Source organism: Vanessa atalanta, chromosome 15, assembly GCF_905147765.1.
Source record: "Vanessa atalanta chromosome 15, ilVanAtal1.2, whole genome shotgun sequence".
Lineage (NCBI taxonomy): Eukaryota > Metazoa > Arthropoda > Insecta > Lepidoptera > Nymphalidae > Vanessa > Vanessa atalanta.
Genome location: NC_061885.1, coordinates 4,906,575 through 4,923,710, shown reverse-complemented (window position 1 = coordinate 4,923,710; position 17,136 = coordinate 4,906,575). Strand labels below are relative to the sequence as shown.

At 30.2% G+C, this 17,136-nt stretch overlaps 1 protein-coding gene across 1 annotated transcript in view; it reads left to right on the top strand.

The window, feature by feature from the left end:
• Positions 1–17,136, top strand: part of LOC125069496 (heparan sulfate 2-O-sulfotransferase pipe) — a 68,447-nt gene that overhangs the window by 42,381 nt on the left and 8,930 nt on the right. The window contains exons 4-5 of the mRNA XM_047679010.1: positions 15,250–15,338; positions 15,550–15,763. Of these exons, the coding sequence (XP_047534966.1) occupies positions 15,250–15,338; positions 15,550–15,763 (303 nt within the window). The remainder of the gene's footprint in view (positions 1–15,249; positions 15,339–15,549; positions 15,764–17,136) is intronic.

The following is a 17,136-nucleotide window of genomic DNA, read 5'->3' as shown; positions in this document are numbered from 1 at the left end:
ACGCAGGAGGTGTTAGTAATCAAGTGAGTGCACTAAACAGGTGCACCATTCTAATTACTTACACTCGTAGTCCGAGAGAGGGCAATCCGTCACGACCGTACGAGGCACGGAAATCGGGATTGTACCCCGCTGACTTCGTATCGGTATAATACTGCTTGCTTTCAAGACTGCTACTAAGAAGTGCTTGATAGAAAAACTTTTACTTTTTTTTTTTAATTGATCTATCTGATCCGGAGCACGAGACCGTACAGTCTAGTTACTAGACTCGCAAGGCACTCATATAACACAATTATTAGGAATTAGATGAACTAATTAATTATATTGAGTCTATGTCCAAGTCTCATAGTCTTTGATTAGTTTTTACGAGTTTCACATATTCGTAACAATAAAATCAATATTGATTTTATTTTATTGATACGTGATTTAGTTTCATTGGCATCTCTGAATATTATCGTCCACGCAAGTAATTTAAATATTCTAGAACTAAATATTTATGAGAATGAGAAATGTAATAAATCTGCCTTGTAAGATAAAAGGTTCATGTAATAGAGTCGAGATGGCCCAGTGGTTAGAACGCGTGCATCTTAACCGATGATTTCGGGTTCAAACCCAGGCAGGCACCACTGTAATTTCATGTGCTTAATTTGTGTTTATAATTCATCTCGTGCTCGGCGGTGAAGGAAAACATCGTGAGGAAACCTGCATGTGTCTAATTTCAACAAAATTCTGCCACATGTGTATTCCGCCAACCCGCATTGGAGCAGCGTGGTGGAATATGCTCCAAACCTTCTCCTCAAGGAGAGGAGGCCTTTATCCCAGCAGTGGGACATTTACGGGCTGCTAATGCTAATATTCCACAGACAATAACTAACTCCAATATATGTCTTCAATATAAATTCAATTCTTATTGTATTGTACCTAAATATAATAATGTATAAAAAATAAATGTTATACTTTACTTTAAAGCTGATAAAAATAGACTGATTATAAATGTATTTTTCCTTACCAGTCTGTTACGAGTGTTAAACAAGGTTTCTGTTCTTACACACACATAAAAATTTAACAATTATTCGTAAATATTCACTTACTTGCGTTGTTTTCCCGCGCATTGTCATCAGAAAAATATAATTACATTGAATTATTATTAACTCTGCTTAAATTTAAAAATTCTTAAAAACTCGCTTTATTAATTTTATTCTATTGTTTGCATGTTCCACGTTCGAATTATTTATAAACATATTTAAAAAATGTTGTAACGTGCCAGTATTTTTTTTTCTTACACTATTTAATAAATGTATTTAACAATAAGTCTTCTATGCAGATATAGTTATTTAAAAAAAATGCATATTAATTACCATATAGATATATATAGATATAGATGCTACAATAATTTTACGCTATTTAAAATATTATGTACATTAATAGTGGGGAAACCCTCAATATAGTATAGAGAGGGTATCTTTTGGTAGTTTTATGTATATTGGTTAAGTAATTTGTTCAGTTAAGAAATACAAAAAATATATATCTTCATTTATTCGTACAGATTATTAAAAAATAAATATATTGTAATAAAAATAATACGTTGAATGTTGTATTAATAAAAGTATAACACTTTTGCAGCAATTTAAAGTTGAAATCTACATATTATATATTAATAGGTGCAGAGAAAACTTTTAAGGATTACTGTAGTTAAAGTTTATCTAGTGAAAGAATGCAGAAAACTAAATTTATACGTAATATGTGTTACAAATACATTTTCAATGAAATAAAACATTTATAGTTTAGGGACGTTCATTCATGGTTCAAATTGTCAATTTTACAAACACATCATACATTATTAATAACGCGTTTTTTAACATTTCTTAGGTTTTTTTGTTTAATTGATTATATAATGACCAGCTAACCTTTTATTGTATTTTAAATAAATGTATCGTGTAAACATTCGCTTATAACGGACTTTACGAAACTCCATCCCTAAGGGGGTAAAAAGTGGAGTTTGTGTTTTATAACTTTCGCGCGGGTAATGCCGCAGGTTCAACTAGTAATATATGTATTTGAGTTGAAAATTTACGTTATTATCTTATTACAGATTAATTATATGGTAACAGTCCTTGAAATTTACTGTAAGAGTTATCTTAATTAGAGGTTGGAGAGATACACAACGCAGCTCCAGGGCAGATTGGCAGATAAACATCTGGCAGAATATGAGTACATTTCCTTATAATGTTTTCTATCGTTACAAATGTTGTACTATTTCTCTTTTACCACAATATTTTTTTTAATTATAAAGAGAAATAATTACGTACTTATATTATTCAATGAAATCGCTTTCTGCCTTTGTACCAAGTTAAAAGTAAAACGTAACTTTTGCAAGATTGCATAGATAACATTTCTAGGTCAAAGTAACTGCATACAATGTTAAGTAGATTAAGTTATTTCATTGTCATCATCATCCACCAACTTCATTCGAGTGCTTATGTGAAATATCTTCGACCGTACCGTCTCTTCAAAGAGAAGAATTTAATTCAGTAAACCAGCATCAAACAGAGACTATGAAAACTCAAGTGATATATTATTATAACAATAAAAAAAAAACATTAATTGTTCTAAAGTAAGTATTGTTTGTTTTCTGTGAATGATTATTAGTATTTAAACTTTACAAATAACCCTACCGATCTACTACCGGTCCAAAGATTTTTGAGATACTAAATAATAGTTTTAGATATACATTAAAAAACAGTTGTGGGAAATGCGATTGGAGAATATTAAATCAACGTGCGACTAGGTGATTTAATTCGATACATTTATATTTATCGATAGTATTTTATACCTCACACGACCATGAAATTTAGACTTGTCATGTCAATAGTTTAAAATATAAAGCTGGTGAAACTGCGAAGCACAGCTTACTATATAATAATATCTATATATCTGTAAATTAAAAAATAAATCAAATAATAATCTGATTAATATTAAATTTGTAGTCTTTCAACGTTTAATTTCCAATTAAAAACCCCATCTCAAAGTTTTTAATTACGAATTCTTAAACATTACATCATCGGAAATCTTAGAAAGGATACGTTAATGCAATCTCATTGTCTATTCAAAGGTCGGTCAGTGACCGCGTCAGGCCCTTAGGGACCCGGAAGGCTGTCGTGATTCGTTTTATCGTCCTTCGAAACAGAGGACCATTGTTACATCTATTTATTGCTCCTTATGGCAGATAGTCCCTTTGTGGTATTGTACTCAAAATGGATCGTATTGTCAGATACAGTTAGATAAGTTTGGTTTAATAATATTATTACTACTGTTTAAACAAGCTTGACAATCCATGTAAGCATGTTAACGTGATCTCATTCTTCATTAATTTAACGATGTCAATCTGCTGAACCCGTTATAATGGCAACACTGGCTAAAAACGCTTGTTTTAAGTGACAACATTTTTGTATATAGATATGACACGTGAAAGATTTTAATATATTCTTTTTTTTAATTACTATATTCGAAATTTTTAATACATAAGTATTATTTATTTTAAAAAAAATTAACTAATGGATCCAATTATGAAGTTATTCGTATTATTTTTACTATTTAAATAAGAACAAATATGAAATTTTAGTATTAAATTATCACGCTTTCAGAAAGGAAAATACTAAGAAATATGATTTATTAAAAAATATTAAGTCTCCTGAAACACATGAAGTAACTTGAATTATTTATGTTAAGGAACTAAAGCAAATCTTTAATGCTTGCGATACTCGGAAGTCACGCTTTTTAAAGTCATTACCATGGTTCCCGCCATTCCTGGTATAGTCTGTGTTAGTTCAAACACTTGATCCTTAGACATGAAGGCTATTCTACGAAGTATTCGTAAACCTTAAACGTGACATAAAATGTAGATAGATTTTGTTGGAAGACAATTTTGTATTGCCTTTTCCTATCGTGTTCACTGCTTGAATTTACTTCTTACACGAACATTTATAAGCGGTTTTCCTTCGAGAAGGTATTTTTTTTATTTATTCCAAATTTTTTTTAGATTTCGAATTTCATAAAGTCACTTTATAACCATACCTGCGATAAGGCAAGAATCTTCTTTAATTTTAGCAAATTCATGTGTGAACTAGAATAAAAGACATATTACCAGGATATTTTTAATATAAAACTATAAATCATTCATTTAACGACTTATCTAGTAAGACTAATAAGTACTCTACAAGTTCTACAAAAACTTGTCTAAACGTAATAATATATTAAGTGTACATCGATATGCAAAACGGTTCAATTACAGCGACTTATAAAAAGCAATTTGCATGCGTAGTTATGTAATAACTGCGTCGAGTTTCTTGAACTGGCAGGGTTAATATCAAGGTAAGACATGTTTTATGATTTAAAAATAATACATTTAAAATATTACTTCCGTTTCAGCTGTTAAAACGTTCTATGTTTATTTTGTAGAAACGGACGACTATTAAACTATCATTACGCCGTTCTGCGATTATTATATAAGAAATAACTTAGTGTTTTCGGTAACAATGGATTGTTATGGAATTAGACGTTTTTACAAGGTTAAGTGTATTATTATTTTTCATTATATATAATCTACTATGTGCTTGAGTTGTTTTTAATATTATCTTTGTCATTGTAAGTACAAGTTACGATTAATTGTGTGCTAAGAATATACAATTCTTACATAATTGTATAATTTAGTATTTCTACGCAATACTAATTGCGTTAATTTTTTATAAAAAAAGATAACAACTCTTATAACGAGTTGGTTATCCGATCGGTATTATAATAAAGGCCCGAGGGTAGAAGACGCCACTCACAACTCCCACCTATATTTAAAAATAGGTCTGGCCTTATACTGTGACATGTACATATTTAGTATAATAACGTAGTCTATATTATTATATGTAAATTTAGTATTATTTTTAATATATGTTTTATATAATAAAGACATAATAAATTATATTTCAGATAACTTTTTTTTTACATTTTTTCGAAGATTAGTTGTATAAAAACAAAACGAAGCTTACTCATTAGTATGATTTACTAAAATATGAATTAATGGTAAGCAATGATAAAGAAGTTAGTCATGTCCTTCCCTGGGGTTCAAGCTTGCTTTATACCAAATTTGAAAGAGTAACAGCAAACAGACGAAACAGTTACATTCGCATTTATAATAATAGTATAAATACACTACACGGGCTGCAAAGCTTCCTAGATTTCTTCTTAGATTAATATTTTTACAGCAATAAGATAACGACACAAACGACATAAATATAGAAATAAGACATAAGAAATATAAGCAACCCATCTGATTGCCGCTGCTGTTGACAGGAGGGTTGGCTAATTTTACGCCCAGATAATCTGAATTGCGATTCATCGGGGGATGCTGTATTCCACGAATACTTCGTGCCTCGTGGAATACAGCATCTCACTACTTTTTAAATAATGAATATGTTGTCCTGATCAATTGTGGTCACAATCACCAATTTTAAGGGAGACCAGCCAAGTACGCAGGACTAACGGCTTTAGTTTCTTTCAGAAACATCTGGGTGTACACTTCCAATTTCCAGACTCGGGACTGTTACTGAGAATTTTTCGATAAAAAAACCAAATAACTTTTTATCGGCCCGACCTGGTGTTTCAACTCAGAATCTTGGTATCTGCGGCCCTATATCTCGTCACTTGACAAACGAGGCAGTCACAGAGTTTTTTAAATGGAACAACTAAACCCTAATTTATTAACCAGGCGTTGTTTGTCGATTTGTTTTGAACAGTGAATATGCAATAATACAGCATAAAAACATGCTTGGCGACCCATTAACGATATTAGTTGTTACGAATAGATTGATTCATATATTGCCGGTGTCTATGGTAGCAGTTGCACACTGGGTCAGATATATATATTTTTTTTATGGCATTGGTTGGCGGACGTGCATATGGGCCACCTGATGGTAAGTGGTCACTACCGCCCATAGACAAAGGCGCTGTAAGAAATATTAACCATTCCTTACATCACCTATGCGCCACCAACTTTGGGAACTAAGATGTTATGTCCCTTGTGCCTGTGATTACACTGGCTCACTCACCCTTCTAGCCGAAACACAACAATACAGTGTACTGTTACTTGGCGGTAGAATATCTGATGAGTGGGTGGCACGTAAGATACACAGCCAGATCAAAATCGAAATTAAAATATTCTTTATTCAAGTAGGCTCATATAAGCAATCAAGCCTTTAATCGTCGGATTACAGTGTTGAATTAAATGTATAGCTATCACCAGTTTGGAAAGTAGATTCTACCGAGAAGAACCGACAAGAAACTCAGTAGTTAATAATTTTTTTATATATCCTGCCCAGAAATCAATAAATACTAAATCCACGCTTTTTTATCTTTAATATAATCTTGTATTGAATAATATACCTTATTTATCAACGTTATGTCATTTGACATGACTTTAAATGTTTTAATAGATCAAGTTAAAAACTTACTAGTTAACTGTGGAATCTTGTTAAAGAAACGAATACTGTGCCTCAGGTAGGAGGTATGTGACTTAGCGAAGTCGGTAATTGTTATTTTCCTCCTTTGTATAGACACAATGATTGTCACCGTTTCTTTGAAAAAATCTATGTATTGTGAATATACATAAAATTGATGTTAACAAATTGTGAAGCAACTATAAGTATACTTAAGATTATAAATAGATTACTTGTCAACTTCTAAATATAATTAAAAAAATATAGAGATCCTGCAGATAAAATAATCTTGTGTATTTGTACAAAAACTAAATAGTTTTAATCCTATGAAAGAATTCCTGTAATGGTTAAAATAACTTCAGGGTTCATCACAAACAATCAGGTTTCAAGTTAATATAAAAACTAGAGAAAATATCCTGTATGCTAGAATTGTCGGTGACGTCTTTCCGGGAAACTATATCACTTTTTTTAATGTAATGATTCCCATTCGAATATAGATTTAAAATAATAAAATATGTTGTCTATGCAAATATAGTTATTTAGATACGTTTAGGTAATATATAATTTGGCTTATTATTTTTTATGATAATAGTAAAATATCTTTTTTATTTTTATGTATAAATATAGGTTTCATATATGTAATATAATTATACAAATATACAGTTATTTCAAAAAAATAAATTATTTTTTCTGTAAAATATATTTTTTTTACATTTATTTATACTGAGAACTTAATGACTAATAATAATAATATAAAACTAAATTAAATAAGTCTATAGGGTAATCATACACAAATTATACAAAAACACACCAAGCAAAAGATTGTCCCACCCAAGCACTATTACTTCTCTGAATAGCAAGGCTTAATTTTTCAGCTAAATAATTTCTTAGAAACACCTTTTATTGTTTTTTAATACCTCATGGCCACGGACCTAATGTTTTAAAAGCCCGCCATTTATATTAATACTCGTTAGATAAAGGTGAGTATTTACGGCGTTTGAGTATTTAAGCCGCTTCAGTAGCTGCACGTCTTATACTATCCTCTCTGCATAAACCTTTTGGTTTTAAAGTAGCAAGAATCGATTATGTGGTCAAGGTACGACGAAGTATGTCATGAAGTGAAAGACAGATGAGTTCATGGTGTCCGAAATGATCCACACGGGTTCCGTTGACATAAACGAGGCTCGTAAACCTTTAAACCTAAACGAAGGCATACGGCATACGTATCGATACCCGATGAAGTACTTGATTTTGAGAAGGTAGAACTTGAATTCCTTTCAGACACAGCAACGTAATTTTTTATCTATAATTATATCATGAAATCTATCGAGTATACCTATGTATAGAAGTAATTAAAAGAGGGAAATAGTTACTTGCAAAATCCTTGCCATTAGTAGTACGTACCTAATTCTGTAAGTAGTATTTCTTAGACAGGCAGCCGTTTCTTCGCATAGGAAAGCTTAGAAAATTCAAAACGAAATTACATGCAAAATGCATTTCCTTATAAGTACTATGTCCATATACTGCACTAGAAGTTAAGTCAGCTAGCATACGACGGAGTAACATTGGCAACGCAATAACTTACCTTGTCGTGAAAAACGTTTTGATTTAGTAACGTTGTCAACTAAAATAGCTAGACGGTATATTATGTAAATGTATTTATTTATTGTTAGTTATTACTACATGTACCATTTCAGTGAGGTTAAAATGCGTAGGATATTTAGAATTTTATAAATAACCACAAACTTAAATCACTGTTATTTTATTTGTAAGTATATATAATTTATACATATAAATTAAATTGAATCCAAATAAATCTAAATGTATGGTTCCGTATATAATAATAATAGTTCCAAAAAATATATATTTTATTAATTCCTCTAAAATCTATATCGAGGTAGAGTGCCCAATATAATGGTACTATTAATCCTTCAGCATCATTTAAATTAAAAATATGTTTTTATAAAATATGCGTTTATATCCTTATTGAAGAAAATTCGTACCAAATTATTCGATTTGAATCGATTCGATTTCGATTATTTGATTCGTGAAAAGAATATGTTGAAAATGAATGTAAATCATATATATGTATTTAATTGTTTCTAAAAAAAGGCAACAAAAATCAGAAAGTTTTATTGATCATAAATATTTATTAACACATAGTTTTGAATATTAATTGTTAATATTATTACTGTAAAATATTTAGAATATTCGATCAATCGATAATTATTTTTAAAGAACATTTAAGAGAATAAATTAATTAGAATAAATATTATTTTGAAAAGATATTTTAATTAAAAATCTTTTATATGTATGTAGTTTATGTTGTGCCTGTAATAAAATAAAAAACAAAATCTCAAAAATACGCGTGCAGACTTTCACACATTTTGTCATCCGACAGTATAGGCCTCATGCTGAGCTACATCTTGCATTCCTATTATAGAATAATATCGTATACTTAAGTATTTACGAATCAATAATGCTTTACCCGTAAATAGTATTAAAAGTCATCAACTACCAATGCCAATAAACCTGTCTCGACCGGTCTAGAGTGTAATTATTATGAAAAACTCGCATTTCCCTCTTGTTATTATGTTAATACGCAACATCTTTGCACTTGGCTTTGAAATGGTTTCGTTAAAATTATTCTCACGGCGATCGAGCAAAAAATTGAAAGCGCCACAGGTTTTATAAGCAAATACAATTGAATCATTTTATTTTTAACTTGTGTTCGTCGGGGGAAATTTGTGATCAACAAAGTAGTTAAATAATAATAAAAATTGTTAACAAATGTTTTTTATAGATAATTCTAAATGATTTATTACATAATCTTCTCTATAAATCTTTCAGATTACAGTAAATTATTTATATCATAATCACAGTGATCAATATTTCCTTGCCCTTACCCTATTTATTTGAGGTTAGCGCCATGTAGTTTTCTTTCCCATTTATTTGTCTTCAGTCTTTCAGAACTTTGCCTCCTTACACTTAATCATGTAGAATTTCCTTTTTATAGTACAATGAGACTGACAGAATAACCAGTGAAGTGAGCGCTTGCAAGCGCATTTGTGCACTTTTGTATCTCTTGCGTTGGTTAGCCTCCGAAAGAGTTACTGACGTGGTTAAAATAGATCACAAGACGACATGTTACCAAACACCTTCCCTTTATCTTCTTTTAGTCATCTAAAGTCTTACCTAATTCTCTTGTGCATTGTGCGTGTGTCTGTACTAGTAGTTTATTTTCTGGCATGGCAGATAGTTACAGACTTACGTACGCGTAAGAAAACATTTTGTATTCAATGCATTGTTATAACTCAACCAGTTCAATTATTTATTAATTATTAATGTTATCATCTCAGCTTGTCTCAATGCCTTTCATCTGTCAGCATAATAGAAGATTAAATTCGTACTGTGTATTTGAAGTACACAACAATTATACGTTAATATTTGATGAACGTTTAAAAATCAACATATTTACGCTTTTTTTTTAAATGCTCCATTCAAACCTTACAACTCGTTTAAATCATCGCATGACCGTGCAAAAGAAGACTTGTATAATTATAAATTTTAATACAGTTGTTGATTCTTATCATTGTAATTTTCTAAATCAATGATTTGATAAACTAACAATTAATTACATGAGCTACCGCTTGGCGATGATAAACATCATGCTACTATAATCTTTAAACTTTATTTTTTCGTAATAAAAAGTGTTAATATTTGTATGAAAAGAGAACTAAACCAAATAATTATAATTTAATACAGTTCTGTGTTTTCTTACTCAGTTTAATTATTGTGTCGCGATCTACTTTCTCCGCGTCCAAGAATTGCGGTTCATCATTAAATATTTAATTTATTTTATAGTTCGTTTTTTTCTTTATGAATTTATCAGAATAAGAACGATTTAAAAATAAATGGAGATACGGATACAAGTGTTTGTAAACTCACTCAATAAATTAAAAAAAGAAAACATTAAAAGTATACAGAATTAAAAAACTATTGATGCATCTTCATCGTGTTATAGAATGTAATGTCTACACCTAGAACGTAGTACTAAATAGCGAAGTTTATCTCTTCCAGTCTAATAAGCGTCAGCTCTTCTTCGTTAGAAATATTAACCAGTTTTGTCTAAAGGTATAAATATATATTTTATGATGTTACTGATGACTACAAAGGGAGAAGTTTTTTCGTATTTGCTCCATGAGTTCTTTAGAGACTGGCTGTATTTTTAATGGATTAAACTACAATCTGAACGATTTTTGTCACTCAGTAAAAGTGAACAACTTAAAGTGTAATTAAAAAAATGTCTCTGTAATATCAGTTAACATTTAACTTAACATATAATCTAGATTGTTGATTCAGCCACCGCATCAGCTGGGGGTCTGATATTAAGATCTAAGGCATCCGAGGCGCGCTCGAAATTGTTATTATTTAAAAGCAAATGCCTTTCATTAGGACGCGGGAGTCATGCCATGTCTATAATAATTTTCAAGACCACAGTTATGTCTTTATTTCGAAGCCGCAAATTCTTTTGCGGTTGATCTGGGTTCCGTATAATGAATATAAAAAAGAAACAGTTAAAATCATTAGCATTACTGAGGAATTCAGTAAATACGTTTAAATATTACGTTATATTATAATTTATATTTAAAATAAATAATAACCTGTCACAACGAATTTCGTATGGTGTTTTATATAAAATAGGTAAGATAGGTATAGATTTCTATAATGAAGAGCCCGTGGTCACGTGATCCCATTTAAAAGTAAATCTATGATTGTATAGTTTTCTTACTTTTTTTGTTAGACAATGATATCTACATAGCGTTTCATAGTTACATTGATGGGAGACAGTGAGATCGCAATAATTTGGCCCGCGGTCACGGCTGTTTCATTTAGCTATCAATTTCCTTGTCAATATTTGAGAACTGTATTGCAATTTTAATATAGTAATCATCTTGGTTATTCGAATGTTAACTAGTTGCTTTCGTTACGATTAGCAGGAAATGGTATGTACTAGAATATTTATTAATTTATACATGGCTAGAAGTTGACATTTCTTAAAATGAATTTAATAAAATAAAAAGTAATAAAACTCATGTATACGATAATCCTTAAGTAAAATTATCTACAGATATAGAGAATTTTATCTCATATTTACTTATCGTAGGCAGTGTCTAGAAACAATGATTTATTTTCATTGTTATATTCCATAGATGAAATATTATAGATACATTAACGAAGATTCATAGAGATCCAATCAAAAGCCATCTCGTGTGTTTTAAATAAATTAAAATTATTCACGATTATATCCCGAAGGTGTAGTAATTTAACTAATTATCATACAACAAAGGAATCATTACTGTAAAATCTTACAATATGAACCAGAAAACGATGTGGGGCGGAAGCCGGCCGCTATAGACGATTCATTATGGGCACGTTCTTTCTTCGTCAATATCATTATTACTCACGTATCAAAGCGACCTTATTTATTTTCTTACATCGTTATTATTTAAAATGAAGATGTAGTTTTTGCGGTTACGCTTCCGAATATCTTTTTAGTGATCGCACTCTAATGACGGGCACATGGGTTAATGGTATTTTTTTATTATTTTAACCTGTACTCTTTTTTTCTATATTCAAAGAGTCTTCACTAAATATGCACGATATACTACACTACATATAACACATTAATAATAATAACGAAAGCACTTCATTAAATTTACTATAATAATTTTACTTAGGAAATAACAGCAATAAGAGACATATTCAGTAGACATTGTTGATGTCAACGACTTAGATGTTCTCTAACGCTTCCCAATTAATATTTATTTACAAATCAATAGCAAGGAATTTATTTATAGAATGAAATGATGCGATCTCTATTATCCGTTTTATTTTTCTTAAGGTTTAAAAAAGCGAAAACATTGTGTTATTTTTTTCCCAGACCGGTAAAATATACTTTATGGGTCAATGCATTAGCCAAATTATCTTCATCAAATGAAAAGCTTGATAACATCGATAATATATGTATATCGATGATAACAGGAATAATGTGGCGATTTATTTTAAGATTAAGCGTTTAGATATGCTTCAATTAAATAAAAATACGCGTTCCACTTTCAAGTTCCTTTTATTTGTATAACACCGAATAGCACTAAGATCGAATGTATTATATCAAATGGGATCATCTGTTAATATCGTTTTTACCATATTTTTGTCAAGATAAGTCTGAAGAATTTTGATGTCGAGTAACGGTTATCTTTTGTTAAACCACAAAATCTTTCTTTAAAAATTTGCTATTAGACTATTTGCTCATTTTTTATGTTTTTCCGAGTAACTTTGTAATTTCATAATTTGCTTAGCTGTATATAATTTTCAGGTGCACCAATAATAACAAACTGAAGTTAAAATAAAATTATTTTTCTTGTTGTAAAATTTAACTAAAACATAATTACAAATTAAACACTCTATGCCTAGTTGTGTAGATGTCATGGCACCAGAGATATCGTTTCTTCAGTTTTAAGATTGACATATATCGTATTTTGTAGTGCTTTTCCGTAAGAATTCTATTCGTATCTCGTTTATTCGTATTTACTTAGTGGAAGGACGGATAGGCCGTTTGACTACGTAACCCCCTCATCAGTTTTTCTTCCGCCAAATAGCAAATTTTTAGTATAATTATATTCCGGTTTGAAATGTGACTGAGCCTGAAGGAATGACTAATATTTCTTACGGCGCTAATGTATATGGCACTTCATACTATGGTCCATTAGCCCGAGCCCAACTAATAACCAAAAAAAAACTCACGCATTAGATGTATAGAGAACCAACAGTGATACGCTAATTTGAAGTGTAAATTCTTTAAATGTTGTGATTATTATAGCCAATGGTGAATTTTGAAATTTCATTATCGTGTCCAGAAGTGAGTTTCCTTGGTCTTACTGAATGACTTTAATGTTAAAATAATTAGGCTCTATTTTTATTACGATATATTAATATTATAGAACACAAAAATATAGAATAAATCAACTGTGTAAACTATACTACAGACGTTGGCCTTACATATGGCCGATATTATTTCATGAAACATAGAAGATTATTTATATTTTTAATATTATAAACTGCCAACAACTGAAAGCATTTTTTTAAGAATCATTCATCATCTTTTACGCAATATTTAAGACACTGGTTACATTGAGGGACCTAGATGCTACCTCCACGCATAATACCTTACATTATCGATTTGTGAAAGACAATTTAATCCGGGGTCACGAGTGCGGAACCATTCGGGCGTGATTTATATCGTGCGATACAGTTTATCGACGACACCACCGTTATATTCAAGACCGGGAAGATTACTATACCATCAATCTTTCTTTGTCTACGGGAGCTGAGGACACAGCTTTAGCGAAAAATTTCATATTTACATATGGAGTTGCTTATAAAAAAGTTAATGATATAAAACCTTTTTTTAAAACAAATTAAAGTAACATTGACATTAAATACTATAACCAATACACATTACTTTAAAAATACATTTGTTATGACAAAAAAAAACCGATGTCGTCTGTATTCATACAAATGATATAAGCTTGTATTATTATATTATGATATATTTAGTTTAATTTTTAATGTTGTATAGTTTTTTTATTAGGGGAGAAAACACACGAATCGAATAATGTTGGAAAATTTAATTATATATTTACAAAGTATAATCAAAACAAGATAATGCTTTAGAATGCTTTTGTACTGTCATTCATAAACTGAAACAAATACGAACTGAATTATATTAATCCTTTTAGAGATGGTATCGCTTATTGCAATCGAATCGTAGTCGCTCGTGCTTGAATAAAGCTTGATGGATTCGTACCGATATTTAGCGTCTATAAGTATTTAGAAAAACATTTAGCACCAAAATATAATCTTTTTAAAACAAAGCATAAAATGGCGAATATCAACTTGCAATGAAAAAAAAAATGTTGGAGAATATGTATGTACAACTTTTTTTTTATTTTGATTAATATTTGTAGAATCTTAAATTTTGCTGAATGGTATATAAAATTATCAGAAACATTAATGCTAGAAAACCGAGTCATTGGCCTTTGGAGCACTTTTTTACCATAGACTTCATGTTACCCATACTTTTCGATGCCTATTACTACTATATTACATATCGATGCAAATTATTGGTTTTCAATACGTAAATTAGACACCTAATTTGTAAATATGGTGCATTATCTATCTTTGGAACTCGTGAGACCTGAACGCTATTATTACACGGTAATGATGGTTTCTAATACCTTTTCTTACGCTACGCTTTTGTTTTTTGTGTAAAGAACTTAGTTCAATAGCATTAAATTACTTTTTCATTGTCATTATTTCATCTAAAAAAGGTTTTTCATATATATCTATTTGTATATTTTATTACGACTTTTAAATATTCAGTATGGATATGGGTCTGAAAGCATTCTTTTTACTGATTATAAAATTGCGATAGGATCCGATGTTTAATTTAATGTTACCGTATTTTATACGCGACACTTCGTATTGTGAATTGCAATAAAATTTAACGAATTATACGACGAAAACTGTTATGAATAACGAACTGTTTAATAGACATAACATTTTAACATTTCTCAAATATAAATAGCTCAATAATAATTGATCTAAAAAATTAATAAATTTTAAACATACTTGAAACTTTTAAGATATGTTTTAAATGGCGATATATGTACATAACTCATGATTATTTTAATGCTTTTCGCAGGAATCCAGACAGATCGCACGGAGCATGCGTACGCGTCTGCACAAGAGTACAAAGAGGCGCTGGAGGCTATACGGAGGAACACCGGTGCTGTAAGTGAAACAATTTTACTAAGTTAAAGTTCTATACAATGCGAATAACATATATATAAAGTATCTGAATCTGTTCAAAATGAATGAAATGATACTAACCAAATAATGAAAAAAAATATACATACAGTTTGGTACAAAACTTAAACTTTATCAATTGTAAACACAAAATTTAACAATTAATTTATTTTAAAATTTTACACATATATCTTAGGAACGCAGTAAGCCACAACGTACTCTAGAGTCAGAGATCACTAAGTCCGAAGAAGTGGATCAAGAGTTGCACGAAGAAGTCCTCCCAGACCCCTGGGAGCTTAATAACACGGCTCGCGCTGATGTTGAACTACTGTTCTTTAACCGGGTGCCCAAAGTCGGCAGCCAGACCTTCATGGAGCTGTTGAGGCGATTGGCGATTAGAAATCAATTCGGTATGTACACATTATAATGATTATTATTATTCTAAAGTTTTCCACCGGTGAGGTGTTTTGCAGGCCTGTGTCTTTGTGTATATATTTTCTACCAAAATAAAAAACCTCATTACAAGGTAGTGTTATTTCGATTTGGAAGGAGTAAGCAATTATAATTACAAACACAATTAACATTCTTAACATTGGCAGAGCAATAACGGTATAGGCAGATGTTCATGGCTCTTATAGTGCACGTGTCTATATGTGAACGTGACCACTTACATCCAGCATAAATAAAAACACTCCCGCCACAGAACAACAGAACTCTAATACTAGTCCCTTAATATTTAATTATTATGTATAACATTATTATTTTTATTTGTTCTTTCATTTGTATCCAATTGTATATCCACCAACCCGCATTGGAGCAACACTTGGTGGAATAAGCATCAAATCTTCTCCCCAAAAGGGATTAATTCCTCCAGAATTAGAAATGCCAGATGATCTTTAACCCTTTAAAGAAGCATTTACCCATTTGAGCGACATTGAATTGTAAAAGAAATTATATTCATTTGTTTACAGTACAAAAAGTAAAATTTATTTAGTACAAAGTCACAAACAAATCATTTATAACACTGATAATAATTAACCTGAAAAAATATCAATTAATAATTATAAAGCATTACTCGTGAAAACAATAAAGGCAAAACACGCGATCAAAACATAAATTCTGCTCTTTAGTTGGTTCATCAGCTAACTATCGCGAGTTATTATGTTATTGTTAACGACTCTCACAATACATATCACCATAAATTCTTGTATTCTCATTAGAATAATTGTATTAAGGTCAAAATTAGAAATATCTGCTGTACATTTCATGACCGCGTGGAATGTTTCATGAATGCACTCTTACTACAAGTTCCAAGAGTTGTAATTTGATTTACCTAATAGATTTTAGCCTGTGCAGATACCGTAGATCCAAAAAACAATATCACTAATTTAAGCCAGCTTCATTTTAACTCTCCTTGACTGTTGACTCGAACATTTTTACGAAAATATACATACATATTATGCCTACAAAAAGTTATGTGGTTGGCTTTATAAAATGTGTTTAAAATATTATGTTCATAAAGGCTAACACTTAAACTAAATATACAGAGCCTTAAAAATATCTAAAATAATTTATATATATTTTTCTGAGTAATGTATATATTTTAAAAAAGTTGTGTTGTTTTTTTTTTGTTTAACCATTCATCAAAAGTTAATTAGATTTATAAATTACGTACGATTAGAACTCTAAACGATCTTAACATCGCTTAGTGATTAATTTTATTAACTAACAACAGAACTGTCTAAATTAAGATTTTTACAACATTTAGAGTTGACATTAGTTA